Genomic DNA, 13,571 nt, shown 5'->3' on the forward strand with positions numbered 1-13,571 from the left:
TGAGAATCAAATCAGCGGAGAGTTACCAAGCGATATAGGATTGATGCTACCGGATCTTGAAAATTTTCAAATCTGGGGAAACAAGTTTACAGGAAGCATTCCTGTTTCGTTTTCTAATTGTTCAAATTTGGAAGATATCAACTTGGCAGAAAATGGTTTCACTGGGAAAGTTGGTGTGAGTTTTAGAGGAATACCAAATCTTCGTTTTCTTGGGTTGTTTTCCAACAGTTTAGGGAGTTGGGAAGGTGATGAGATGAAGTTCATTGATTCCATGATCAACTGTAGCAAATTAGAACGATTGCTTGTTCATGAAAACCAGCTCAGAGGAGTGCTTCCTGATTCTGTAGGCAATCTCTCATCTCAACTTAAATCTCTATCTTTTGGTCGGAACTTGATCTATGGGAGCTTGCCAGCTGGAATAGGGAATCTTGTGAAATTAGAGTCGTTGGACATGCAAATTAATCAGTTGACAGGCGTAATTCCTAGTGAAATTAGTAATCTTGAAAATTTAAAACTATTATACCTACATGATAACAACTTCATTGGTAAATTTCCAGATTTTATAGGAAATCTTTCATTGTTATATGAATTGAGTTTGTCGATTAATAGATTAGAAGGGAAAATACCTCAAAATCTTGGAAACTGTAGGAGTTTAGCGTGGTTGGATCTCTCTGGAAACAATCTTACTGGCCCAATACCAGTTGAGGTTTTTCAACTATCATCCCTGTCGAAAGCCCTAAATCTTGCTCAAAATCATTTAGTTGGGTCGCTTCCCCAAGAGATTGGAAGCCTCAAAAGCTTAACCAAACTTGATCTATCACAAAATGATTTGATTGGATCGCTCCCAGATGCAATTGGAAGCTGCACCAGCCTGGAATACCTTGATCTGAAAGCCAATTCCTTTCAAGGTCCAATCCCTACCAGTATGAAAGATTTGAGAGGTATCAAGACTCTTGATCTTTCTAGCAACAACTTCTCAGGACAGATTCCGAGATTTTTGGAGCAACTAAACTTGTCTTCATTGAATTTGTCGTTTAATAATCTTGATGGGGAAGTACCCATCACAGGAATCTTCAAGAATGCAAGTGCAATCGCCATTGATGGAAACGATAGCTTATGTGGAGGCATTCCAGAACTTGGGCTACCAAAGTGTGACATAAAAGAAACATCAAAGAAAGGTTTGACGAAATCACGTGTTATTCTAATCGTCGTCCCGGTTTGCTCCTTTCTAGTTGTGGCGATGGCGTTGTTTTTATTGTTTCGTTGGCAAAGAAGGAAAAGGCAACCAGAACCAACAGGAGTGTCAATCGTGCAACCATTTTCTAGGGTTTCTTATGGAAGCATACTCAAAGCTACCGATGAATTCTCCGAACAAAACCTGATTGGGACGGGGAGTTTCAGTGCTGTTTATAAGGGCTTCCTTGAACCAGTTGGTGCAATGGTCGCTATTAAAGTTCTACAGCTTGAAAACCAAGGAGCTTTGAAGAGTTTTATGGCAGAATGTGAAGCTTTGAAGAACATAAGGCATCGTAATCTTGTGAAAATCATTACTTCATGCTCGTCTATTGATTTTCAAGGTAACGATTTCAAAGCTCTGATTTACGAGTTCATGCCAAATGGAAATCTCGAAAGGTGGCTACATCCAAGCCCCGAACAAGAGATTCTCAATCTCACTCCACCAAGATTAAACCTCCGTGAAAGATTAACAATCGCAATAGATGTGGCTAATGCCATTCATTACCTCCATCAAGACTGTGAGGTTCCCATAATTCATTGTGATTTGAAGCCAAGCAACGTTTTACTCGACAGTGATATGGTTGCTCACATTGGTGATTTCAGGTTGGCAAAGTTTCTTCCACTGAAACCACACCAAAGCAGTTCAATCGGAATAAGAGGAACTGTTGGGTATGCAGCACCAGGTAACCTGTAAACACAATCGTTTGTGAAATTTATTATTATTGGAATATGAAACTGTAAAATTGATGATAACATGCAGAGTATGGAGTTGGAAGCGAGATGACAAAAGAAGGAGATATTTACAGTTTTGGGATTTTGTTGTTAGAGATGATGACAGGAAAGAGACCTACAGACCAAAATTTCGAAGAAGGGTTGAACCTCCATTGCTATGTGATGATGGCGTTGCCTGATCGTCTAATGGAAATCATCGAACCGGCGCTATTGCCTGTCCATGAGGAGGAGATAGAAGCTGCAACTGTCCGACGTGATTACAGTCATGATGAAGAGAGAAACCAAAAATTGGAACAGGGTCTCGTTTCCTTGGCACGAATAGGGTTGGCATGCTCCGTCGAATCTCCTAGAGAGAGAATAAATACGAGCAAAATCATCTTTGAGTTGCGTCGCATCAATGTTTTTCTTACAGATAATTAGCTTTTTGTAGACCATTTTAGACATCGGGGTGGTGGCGCAGTTGGCTAGCGCGTAGGTCTCATAGCTATATCTGAGTTATCCTGAGGTCGAGAGTTCGAGCCTCTCTCACCCCATTCTTTTTCCCCTTCTACAGTTTTGTAAAGCTTTTTTTTGGGTACTGGTTTACTTTTTAATATAAATGACTCATCGTCTTATAAATCATTATTAATGTTTGCTCTTGTACGGGATATTTGAGCACATGTTACAGATTGATTTGATCTTAGGGAAATAGATGTTCGATCTCTTTTCTAATTTACAGAATGTGTTAAATAGTGATGAACACTGAACACATAAGGATTTCTAGTTGCATAACGATGATGAACATTAAGAATGATTTATAAGACAGATATTTGACAGTTCCATAAACAAAGGAAAAAAAAAAAAAAACACAGCTCAAAGTTGCATCAACATCTAAATCTCCAAATTTCTCAGCTAATCATATATCAACAAAAAACAAGACATAATAAAAAAAATTAGGCAACAGCAACAGCCTCTGCAGCAGGAGGAGAAGTGGAGGATGTGGTGGTGGTGGTAGAGGCAGAAGGTGGTGGCGGGGAGTGTTTGAGGTGGAGAGGGGTGCTGTGCTTCAGTTTTATTAAAATCTGCCTCATCCTTGATAAATCAGTTGGTTTTCCAGGCTTGGGACCTTGGACAACAGCAACTGAAGGTTTCTTGTCTAGTTCCTTCTTTGATCCTCTTGTCTCTATAACAGCCACTTCTTTTGGAACAAGGTCTGCAATGGCCTTCCAGTAACTCTTGTCAGCTTCTTCATGGAATTTTTCCCTTGCAGCCAAATATACCTACCACATTTGGATATCCAATTTCAAATTTCCCCCAATTTTTGAGAATTTGTGATAAAATGTGTGCAAAGAAAGATTCATGCTTACCTTTTCACTTTCACGATTTGTTGCTATGTTATTGTCACAAGTGATTTTCCTCTTGCTGTGGAAGTTAATTTTATAATCATCTGCTTCATCAATGATTTGGTTTAGCAACTCTTTCTCTATCTTCTCCTTCTCTTCTAAACGCAATGCATTTTCTCTGTCATGAGAAACATGTTAGGGTTCCGATTCAAAATTCATACAACATATCAGATTACCGTTAGATTAGGGCTGTCAATGAGTCGGATCGAGACTAATCATTCAATGAATTTGATATCAATTACAGTCAGAATAGGTGACAGATATAATCAGAGTTAAATGTCAACTGATTCTCTGAATAATACTACAACAGCTAATTGATTCTCCTGCCTAGAACTCAAGAGCGTATAATCGATCAAAGCATAACATGATAGTAGAATGAGAAAATAAACAGACGAAATTAATCCATGAGCTTGTGTAATTAAATAATATCATAAAATTAATAAAAATGATAAAGCCCTAACCTCCTCCATTCTCTAAGTGCAAAACCCTCCTCAGGCTGCATCTCCGACAGTGGAGGCAAAATCGATCCATCTGACGCCATATACTCACCTTCGAATGGCGTTCCACTTTCGTTAACCGATGAAATTTCGGGCTGATCGGGCGATAATCCTCCACCAGAAACGAAAATCGACGTCGGGGACGGATAATTAGATACCTGTTCCTCCTCGGTAACCAAAACCGGAGAGTCTTCAATTATGAAACCATCATCGGAAAGGTAAACCGGATCGGCTACTGAATCATCAAACGAAGAAGACATGGTTGACTGATTATCTAGGCGATCTGTTTCTAAACGATCGTCTTATGTTGGTTGGTGAACAGGTGAACTGTCGTCGTTATTTTTCCTTTGAATTAAGATTTAAGACTCTTCTTTTTTTATATAGGCCCGTTACAGGCCCAAATCTGATGGGTCGGGAGTCAGGACACGATTCTAAAGAAATCCGACAAGGCCCGTATCTTCTTAGCTTAAATGCTCATTTTTTTTGTTGGATTTCTATAAGGAAAATTAAATAATCTAACTGCAAGTTTATATGTATTTGAAGAAAAAATAATTTAAAATTTTGTTTTTAACAAAATATCCATTTGGCCATGCCGAACCAAAAAAAAAAACATATTTTCTAACAGAAAAAAAAAGATATTTCGGATTAACATTCTGGAATTCTTGATCAACATTCTTGGTTCTAGACTGAAATTTCGGATTTCGAGAAAAAATAAATAATAATATTAATAATAAAAATAATAACTTCAGAAGTTCGAGAAAAAAAATCATTTTTACTTAAATATAACAAAAAGTTAAACAAACATAGTAAAATGTAAACTATATACGATATTAATGTATAAACTCAAACATTTTATTGAAAAACGGTAATATTAAACACTTTGAAATTAACATTTCAGACATAAATAGATATATTTCTTACAAAAAAAAAAGTAGAAAAACAAAACAAAAATAACTCTGAAATTTGAATATTAAATATGGAATAGAGCATCCATGAATAAGTGCTCATTTAGACACCTCGAAATAGACATTTCAGATATAATTTGATAAAAAAAATTGAAAAAAAATAAAAGTACTTCAGAATATGAATAGTAGTCCGGAAATGGGGCATTTATGAGAGAGTTGTTATTTTCAAAAACCGAAAGAAAAAAAATGTTATTTTCTTTGAAAAACTCATTTATAATGATTAAATTACTTAATTTCCCAAAAAAGAAACTTATTTAGTTCATGGCAAAATTGTTGATAATTCATATATTTTTATTAAGGGCTAGCAACACAAATGCTAAAAGTTATTTAGTTTTATCTAACGTGCTAAAATTTCATATATTTTTATGGTTGTTGTCACAAAATTTTCATTTAGTCTATATTTTAAATGTTTCTAAATGAGTTTTATGTTTTTTTAGAATTAAATCGTCGTTAATCATCAAATAAACTTACTAATCAGATTATTTGTTTTCTAATAGGTGTATTTTATGTCGGGTTTAGGATGTTACATGTCTTTTGTTTACTGCCTTAGCATTTAGATATAGTTGTTATTGTGATTATTATAGCTTTAGTTTTACTTGTTTATTTAAGAATAAAATACATATGATGCATGCAATTCTTCTGAATTTTGTGGTTTATGAAAACGGTGAAGTTGAGAAAGTTTTCATATGTAATTCATCTTCAATGGTGATGGAAAAGTGGAAAATAAAGAATTAGAGTTTATTTATATTAGGGTAAGTGTCACACTAAAAAGAATAAGAAAAATATGTCAATACCAAATAATCTAAAATGATATCTTGTTTTAAATTATAGAAAAATATCACATAAACCAAAAAACTATAAACGTTTTATTAAAGATCTTGTTAAACTAGAAAAAGTTTGTTGTTATAAGAACCTAAAAACTATTTTTAAAAAATACAAAAAAATAAAGGAAAAAAAATGACAAAATAACATTGCCATTAACAACTATTCTGCTTTTAACAAATTTTTATAACCAAAAAAATATTATTATTATTAATTTAGAAAAGAAGTTAATTGTTGTAACTTTAACGAAAAAAAAAAAAAGTAAGTCGTCTCATCATTAGGCCTGGCAATGGAGCGGGTTTTGACCCTGATCTGATCCAAACCCTTAACAATTATATGGGTTTGGAGCATAGTTGTTGATCCGTTTACCCATTAACGACCCGTACCCGCTAACCCTTTTATTAAAAGGGTTGGGTATGGATCATCACCGATCCGCTTCGTTTCTAACCCGCCCCATATAAATTTTAGAAATATAAATTTATATTTTATATTGTCTAAAGTTTACATTAAATTCTAATCAGAAGTCCAAAGAGAAAATGCAAAAGACTAAATTTTTTTTACATAGGACTCGAGGACTCACCTTCTAGACCTCTAGTCTTCTACCAAGAGTCATGATTTCATTTCATTTATAAATCAATAAGCTCATTTATCAATCGGAAGAAAGTTTGTAATTGCTATTCTCTATCAATGCAATCGACGGTCAAAAACCAATCGGAAGTAACTAAAATAATGATTTTAATTCCAACAGAAAGCCCTCGAGTATATAATGTGTTTTCTAAATCAAAACTTAGTTTTATTTAATAAATGTGATTTTATGATTTAAGTAAAATGTGTTTGATTATTCAAAAAACCTACGGGTTACGGGGCGGGTTTGGATATCTGCTGATTCGGTGGATAAGGGTATGGGTTTGATTATTCAAAACCCTGCGGGTTACGGAGCAGGTTTGGATCGGATTTTGAAATTTTTTAAAAGGGTTTGGATCAAGGTTGATTCGTTCCAAACCCGCCTCATTGTCAGGTCTACTCATCATATGGTGATTTGTGTCGCGATATATATTTCCGGTGGCTTTAATAGGAAAAAAAATGTGTAGAGCTTAAATAAAAAAAATGTCAAAATATAATATATTTTAGGGATAATTTTATAAAAACCCAACATATTTTCATCAAAGTTTTAAAAAAACCATTATATTATTTTTTTTTACGTTAAAACCCTTATATTTTTTAAAATGTATCATTTAAGGCATTGAGCTCGGTAAATCTTATATAGCCAAAAATGTTAGGTACTCGATTCTTAACGTTTCTATTGTTATAATTCATTAGATTAAAAAAAATATATGAAAGTTTAAATGCACTAAAAAAATAATATAATGGTTTTTTTAATCCTTTCATGAAAATAGATTAGGTTTTTCTAAGCTTAGAAAACCTTAAATAAGAATTTTATAAAATATAAGGATTTTAGTGTACTAAAAAAATAATATAGTGGTTTTTTTAAGCATTTGGTGAAAATATGTTGAGTTTTTCTAAAGTTTTCCCTATCTTTTATGTAATTAGCCTTTATATTAATGTATTTTGGGCGTTTTCGGCACAGAGCGTTTGAGATTTTCTAGCTTTTAGCGTTTGACAAAACGCTCCTTTTAAAACAAAAAGGCTTGTTTTGCACTACAAGCTTCTAGCGTTTAGTTTAATTAAAACGCTTCAAATCCAAATGCTACTTCATGTAGCGTTTAACAAAACGCTACAAGTTACAAGTTATCCGTTACCAACTAGTTTGCCGAACACGCCCTTTTGTAATTTGTTGGGAAAAATGTCAACAGATGGCTTCTTCACCGATCACCAACCAGTTGTGTACTCTCATTGCGAGTTTAAAAGGTAAAGTGTATCCTTTGAAATTGGTTCTGTTTATGAACTTATGCATCTACTTAGGATGGGTTGAAATTGTGTAACCTCTATATATGTGATGGTATTCTCAACATGCTTCAGTTGCACATAAGGCTAGCTACCTCACGTACGGTTTATGTGTGATGTGCGCATGCTTCTAGTTTATGAATCATGTTTTAATGTGAGTGATTTTATGGACTTGGAGATTGACTTTGATTATGAAAATGGAAGCATGTGCATTGCATTTAATAATTGATGATTATTTACTGTTGACGTTGTGATGATACTGAGCAATGCTACTTTTAGAATGCTTCTTTCCCCCACTATTGATCTTACTTAGGGATGTTATTAAGGTCGGAACCGGACCGAACCGATCCGAACCCGAATAACCCGAAAACCGAATATGGGTAATTGCATGACCCAAAAACCGAACCAATTAACCAATATGAGTTCGGTTCGGTTCGGGTATTAATCGGTTCGATTCGGTTATTACCTTTATAAAATGTATAAGATGATTAAGGACCTACTATAACCGGAAAATAACCGAATAAACCGTATTAGAATTCTTTAACCCGTATAATAGAATAACAATGTACTTTTATACATCAACATAAAACATTTAAAGACTAACATAACACAATAACACATTGAAAAAATAACATTACATAGTAGATTAACATAATGAGAATTAATTTCTTACTTGAGTTTCTTGAGTTAGCGCCTAATTTTTCATGACTATATAAAGTAGAAATTCGTGAAACCTTAGAGACAATAGGAATGGTCGATTTTTGAAAGTCTGAAACAAAAGGAATGATCGACATAAGTGATTTCGAGTTTGGAAATAGTTAAGAAGATTGGTTGATTTTGAAACGACGAGAACGAGCGTAGGTTTTATTTTCAGTTATGAAGGGCGATGACAGAAGTGTGAATCGTGATTTTGATTTTTTGTTGATAAGAGAAAGGGGACGAGGAATGTTTATTTTGGTCAGATATTTAGAATCGAATAAGCTCTTATTTGTGTAGCCCGAACCAAATAAGCATAATATGGATATCCGAAACCTGAATCGAATTGCTTATTCGGGCCTATTCGGTTCGGTTCAGGTTTCCGAGCCAAATTCTCATCTTTAATCTTACTATTCTTTTGAAGTTTTGTAACCTTTTCAGGAGTTTAACTTTCGAAATGGATTATCACCCTTGTGCAATGCCCTTAACAGTTGACCCCCGAAAATACTTACTGGATTTTCCAAACTCAATCTATGTATTTTGACATGTATTCAGATTGGAAGACTTAGTAGAAGACCAAAGATGGATCTTAGCTTCTGGAAATTTGAATAATCACGCATTTAAGGTTTAAAATGTATGAAAAGATTGTTTACTTGATCTTCGACTCTAATTAGTTTGTTACACCCCCATATGCCTTAACAATTTAAAACATTTTTAAATGTTAAGGAATTCACCGTTTGGTATCTTTTATCCACAAAAAGATTTTCTTAAATGGCCCTCTTTTATAAAGTTTACTTTAAATTTGCTTTTACAATTATATTTCAATTTTCAAATTGCTCATCAAGGGTGCTACATAAATGGTGAGAAGGTAGAGTTGATGGTTGTGTGCTACATAAATGGTGAGAAGGTACAGTTGGCGGTGGTGGGTGGTTAGGAGCGGAAGTTATGGAAGTATTAGCATGGTGGAGCTCATAAATGCAACCCAATTTTTTTTCAACAACCCAGTTTCTCAAATAGATCAGAAGATGATGATCATTTACGAAATTTGCAAAAGATGGATCATTTTATTATACCTATGTATGGAATATGCATGTAAAAGTGGTTATTTCACTCGCATATAGAGTACAATAAATATGATGTTTCGTTAACCCAAGTGGACTATGTCAAAATGTCAATAGCTTTTATACTCCCATGTGTTTGATATCTACTTTTTCACTTTTCAGATAGACATATCCTCCTTAAAGATGTTATAAATGTAATCGTACTTGATAAAAAGAAGTGGTCAAAACTTTTGGCCAAGAAATTTGACCAAACTTTCATATTTACCAACTCTTGATCCGTTTGGCCTAAACTTTTAAACAGGAAGAGGATGGTTACAATAAATGAGTGCTCAATTGTCCCTTTCGAGCACAGACTACAAAGGTGGGTGCTTTGCAATTTGTGGCCCATGGGCCCATTGGTCGTAGTCATATTTGTCACCCATGTGACGAGAATCTAAAAAGCTTTGAAATTCTGGATTAAATGGGTCCCACTCTCTCATATTATATCTCCTCCCTATGTTGATTGATTCCTTTCCAATCTTGGTCCCTATTCTTCCCAATAATTGCCAATCATTCCATCAATAATTCACCGTAGTTAGGTCTACTGGTTCTTTCGAAAAGACATACCCAACATCCGAATAGAATACCATTAACGCACTTTTCAAGATTATTTATCAAAACAGCGTTAAAGAAACATGCGCTAAGATCGATTTAATGATACGGGATTTGTCATTCACATACAAATAAGTAATTAGGATTTTTTTTTTTTTTAAAGAAAAAGATCATCTACCACGAATGCTAGCTGGGGAACGGACACCTTTTTCACTGTTACTCTCATCCTCTATATGTTCATCAATCACATTGTTATTATTGACACTCATTTCAGAGCTTGCATTGCTACTTGTTGCAAGTGGAGAATCCGAAACACTAATCATCCGACCCCGTGTGGGCCCGGGCCCAGGCCCGTTCCCAGATCTCACACTATACATCGAGGACGCCGGAATCTTAGTCATCAACGGCCTCAAGTTCCCTGGTACCGTCTTCCTTATATCCTGCCCCACCAAAAAAAAATAAGGTTAGTCTTCCAACAACCCTGTACCGGCCCACACTGTTCTGTCTGTCCATGTGAGATGTAAATCAAGTACACAGTGGCCCAATAAGGAAAAGGAAAAACATACCATATGTCTCATGGCCATATCTAAAGATTTCTTGGAGAGTGATCTTCCAAAACCTGAGCTGTCAGGTGACGAGGATTTCCCGGATAAGTTATGTGGCGATTGTTTGTCGTCTTGCTTAGGTGGAATCAATTTGCGCATATTTATCACCCTTTCAACCATTTTGGTCCCGTATGATCCCGGGCTCATGTTATCATTAGCTTTAGCATAAGCACGATTCAATGCAGGAATAGGCACCGAGGCTCCACTCTTACGAGTCATTCCATTAGTGGCATTAACGCCATTAGGAAGCCTTCCTCTTGAAGGCGAACACGATTGCCTTCTAACCCCTCTTCCATTAGGCACAGGCTCAATAGAAGAAGACCGGCTACTCGGTCCACCCGCCCTTCCTCTGATGGATGAAATCGGTCTATCGGTCAATGAGGTGCGTAGATTTGGTGGTGCATCGAGGGTATAACCGGGCATTTCTTGAGGCTTCCATGGTCTTGGTCTTGTGTTGGGAGAATTAGTAGTAGCTAATGGTTGTGTTGTGTTTTTTACTGTGGGAGATTTTACTGGTGGAGCAGGTGTTTTTGTTACTGTGGTGGGCTTTCGGGTGGGTGTGGATGCCCTTGGTGTTGGTTTGGTTGTGGATAAAGATGGCCTACTTGTTGGGGTTGGGGTTGGGGTTGAGGATCTTGGAGTTGCCCTAGAAGTAGGGGTAGAAGATCTAGGTGGGGCTGTTGATTTAGATGAAGAAATGATGGGTCGAGAGGTGGTGGGTGTTGAAGACCGTGTAGGCCTTGATGTGGGTTTTGAAACTGTGGTGGTTTTAGGGAGTGAATTTGATGTGGTTCTTGATGATGATGTGCCTAAAACTGGTCTACTGGTTGGAGTTGAAGGCCTTGAACCTGAACCACCTGATGAGGTTGGCCTACGGGGTCCTGCACTTGGTCCAGGAGATGCGGCTCGTTGTCTAGACACCATGTTGGTCCTAGTAGCCACTGCCTCTGGTTGTGTATTTGATAGCTGCACCAATTACCAAAACCACGTTTTTTGACTTAATACAGAAAGAGCCAGCCACCACTTGATTATTAAACAAAGATAGAAGGGTCTTACTCTAGATTTTGGTGCATTTGGATGATGAGCTTTAGAAGCTCCATTCTGGTTCATGACTGTTTTCTGTGATTCGGATTCCAGTGAAGGAAAGAGAGGAGTACCCGGGGGTGTTAAAAGCCTGAAAAAAGATAACAATCTAACTTTACTAAATGTGTAAATGTGATCAGTAACATGTGACTACAACTCTACAAGAATATAGAACCACAATTTGTACATATGGTGTGACAAGTAACTTTAGCCCCACAGAATAAGACTGGAAGAATAAAAGGCTAATCACTGGATTAACATAAGACAAGATTACCAATCATAATCGTTCTTATCACTTTCAGAGTTGAGGAATTCATCAGCTCCAGTTTTTCGCATACTGGTTGCAGAAGGCATACTGAATTTGGGAGAATTTCCTGTTCTTGATCCTGTGACATAAGAATTTTTTATATAGTTATTGAAATATATGACGATAAATCAGTATCCAAATGGCCAGGTAGGGTACACAAATCAGAGAAATTCATTAGGGATTTCCTATCCTTTTACTCCTAAATTTTAGATGATATATTACAAGATTTATTACTTAAAACGATAAGAAAAGGTCATAAACTAATTATTTTGAAGCAATAGCAACTGAAGTAAGAAAATAATCATCAAATAAATGGAATACCAAGTGACGAGTCGAATTCCTCTTCTGCGTTGTGAAGAAGAACATCATGACGTTCTTTTTCTCGTTTTCTCATCTCCAAAAATAACCCTAGCTCGTCTTCTTTCTCTCTCATTGCCGAATTCCTAAAACTCCCCATCATTTGCTGTTGCCGTTGCTTCACCGGCCCCAGCATTTCTTTTTCCGGTGCCCGAAAACTCCGATTCATCGCCGCTAACTATATTATCCACGGATTTTCTAATCCTTAGACATAAACCCAACAAAGCACAGATTTTTCACGTCACCACCAAAAACCTGACCTTTCGAGTTCACAGTGCACGCTACACAAACAAGTGCCCGGAAATTTATAGCACCAGATCTGACAATAGAACTGCAACGCTTCTAAATTTGTGGCGGAAATTTTCTGAAAAAATCAAACCCAATCCACGCATTTGAACAACACAAGCAAGAATCGCCGAGAACTGTTAGTATTTCAAAGAAATCTGTAAAACATCCGGTTTGATCAAAGCTTTGAATTTTGAAATTTGGTGAGAATGGAGACGAACACTACACGACTGTAAGAGAGAGAGAGAGAGAGAGAGAGAGAGAGAGAGAGAGAGAGAGCTGGAACAATTTTGAGTCAATTTTAGTCCATTACCAGCAGACACAAATGGGGGAGAGAGAGTATTTTTAGGCAAATATATCTCAGAACCGGAGCAAGAATGCTTCAGTAACTTATACTCTTTGGATTAAAAGTTGTAACACTATCTGGATTTGTTGTTTTAGACTCTGGAATAAAGGATAACCATTAATAAAGGAATGTTAATTGATGAAAGCGTTTTTATTTCGTTTAGACGTTTCATAATGAGCGTCAACAATTGACCCCTTGATGTTTTTGTGTACGCTTGTTTCGATCCCTAAAATTTATACTAATTCTAAGAAAAGTACATAAAGTTTCACCCTCTAACATCCGTTTAAAAAAATGAAAATCAGACCTTAAATATATTTTTTTATATAAACAAAAAGCATTAATAGTATAACAACCGATAACTGTTAAAAATTAATCAGGGCCGGTCCAGACGGTGGACAATCCGGGCGAGCGCTCAGGGCCCACGTCTTCAGGGGGTCCAAAATTTATAGGATATGTAATGTATATTATTAAAAAAAATTATTACCTAAATGATTTTTAGAGTGTAAATTTGGTCAAACTCAAATTAGCTCAAAAGATAAACAATTTGAGTTGCTTGTTATTGCTAATTAAACACGTCTATACCGAAGAATAAATGATATTTTTTAATCTTTATTTTATTTGTCTTCGAGAGGCCCTTTTTTTCTTTTCGCCCCGGGCCTCACATACGTTTGGACCGGCTCTGAAATTAATTAAAACAAAAA

The 13,571-nt window shown here is 35.9% G+C and overlaps 3 protein-coding genes and 1 non-coding gene across 4 annotated transcripts in view; 2 read left to right on the top strand and 2 right to left on the bottom strand.

Annotated features, from left to right (window-relative positions):
• LOC145088591 (receptor kinase-like protein Xa21) overlaps positions 1-2,582 on the top strand; it is a 3,232-nt gene extending 650 nt beyond the window's left edge. The window contains exons 1-2 of the mRNA XM_079026962.1: positions 1-1,919; positions 1,997-2,582. The exon at positions 1-1,919 is cut by the window's left edge and continues 650 nt beyond it. Coding sequence (XP_078883088.1) covers positions 1-1,919; positions 1,997-2,388 — 2,311 coding nt within the window. The 3' untranslated portion in view covers positions 2,389-2,582. The remainder of the gene's footprint in view (positions 1,920-1,996) is intronic.
• TRNAM-CAU (transfer RNA methionine (anticodon CAU)) lies at positions 2,414-2,501 on the top strand. The gene is given in 2 exon segments: positions 2,414-2,451; positions 2,466-2,501. It is a non-coding gene; the product is annotated as a tRNA-Met (tRNA).
• A 163-nt stretch (positions 2,583-2,745) lies between the features above and the next one.
• LOC145088592 (clathrin light chain 2-like) lies at positions 2,746-4,190 on the bottom strand. The gene is made up of 3 exons (XM_079026963.1): positions 3,812-4,190; positions 3,315-3,468; positions 2,746-3,227 (listed from the first exon to the last, which is right to left on the bottom strand). The coding sequence occupies exons 1-3, from the start codon at positions 4,105-4,107 to the stop codon at positions 2,901-2,903; spliced, it is 777 nt and encodes a 258-aa protein (XP_078883089.1). The 5' UTR covers positions 4,108-4,190; the 3' UTR covers positions 2,746-2,900.
• Positions 4,191-9,960: 5,770 nt separating this feature from the next.
• LOC145088593 (uncharacterized) lies at positions 9,961-12,811 on the bottom strand. The gene is made up of 5 exons (XM_079026964.1): positions 12,204-12,811; positions 11,850-11,961; positions 11,549-11,666; positions 10,454-11,458; positions 9,961-10,327 (listed from the first exon to the last, which is right to left on the bottom strand). Exons 1-5 carry the CDS (start codon positions 12,406-12,408, stop codon positions 10,058-10,060), a joined length of 1,710 nt encoding a protein of 569 aa, XP_078883090.1. The 5' UTR covers positions 12,409-12,811; the 3' UTR covers positions 9,961-10,057.
• Positions 12,812-13,571: the final 760 nt, after the last annotated feature.

The sequence above is a fragment of the Lactuca serriola genome, chromosome 2 (genome assembly GCF_051521515.1).
Source record: "Lactuca serriola cultivar US96UC23 chromosome 2, Lser_US96UC23_V15, whole genome shotgun sequence".
Classification (NCBI taxonomy): Eukaryota; Viridiplantae; Streptophyta; class Magnoliopsida; order Asterales; family Asteraceae; genus Lactuca; species Lactuca serriola.

What these genes read in the sequence shown, in the direction of transcription:
- LOC145088592 (XM_079026963.1), bottom strand. Translation starts at nt 4,107, where the DNA reads ATGTCTTCTTCGTTTGATGATTCAGTAGCCGATCCGGTTTACCTTTCC. An exon ending in GCACTTAGAGAATGGAGGAG is followed by an intron (nt 3,469 to 3,811) that starts GTTAGGGCTTTA and finishes TTCTCATGACAG; the next exon opens with AGAAAATGCATTGCGTTTAG. An exon ending in CAAATCGTGAAAGTGAAAAG is followed by an intron (nt 3,228 to 3,314) that starts GTAAGCATGAAT and finishes CAAATGTGGTAG; the next exon opens with GTATATTTGGCTGCAAGGGA.
- LOC145088593 (XM_079026964.1), bottom strand. Translation starts at nt 12,408, where the DNA reads ATGAATCGGAGTTTTCGGGCACCGGAAAAAGAAATGCTGGGGCCGGTG. An exon ending in GATAAGAACGATTATGATTG is followed by an intron (nt 11,667 to 11,849) that starts GTAATCTTGTCT and finishes ATCTTTTTTCAG; the next exon opens with GCTTTTAACACCCCCGGGTA. An exon ending in CAAATGCACCAAAATCTAGA is followed by an intron (nt 11,459 to 11,548) that starts GTAAGACCCTTC and finishes TAATTGGTGCAG; the next exon opens with CTATCAAATACACAACCAGA.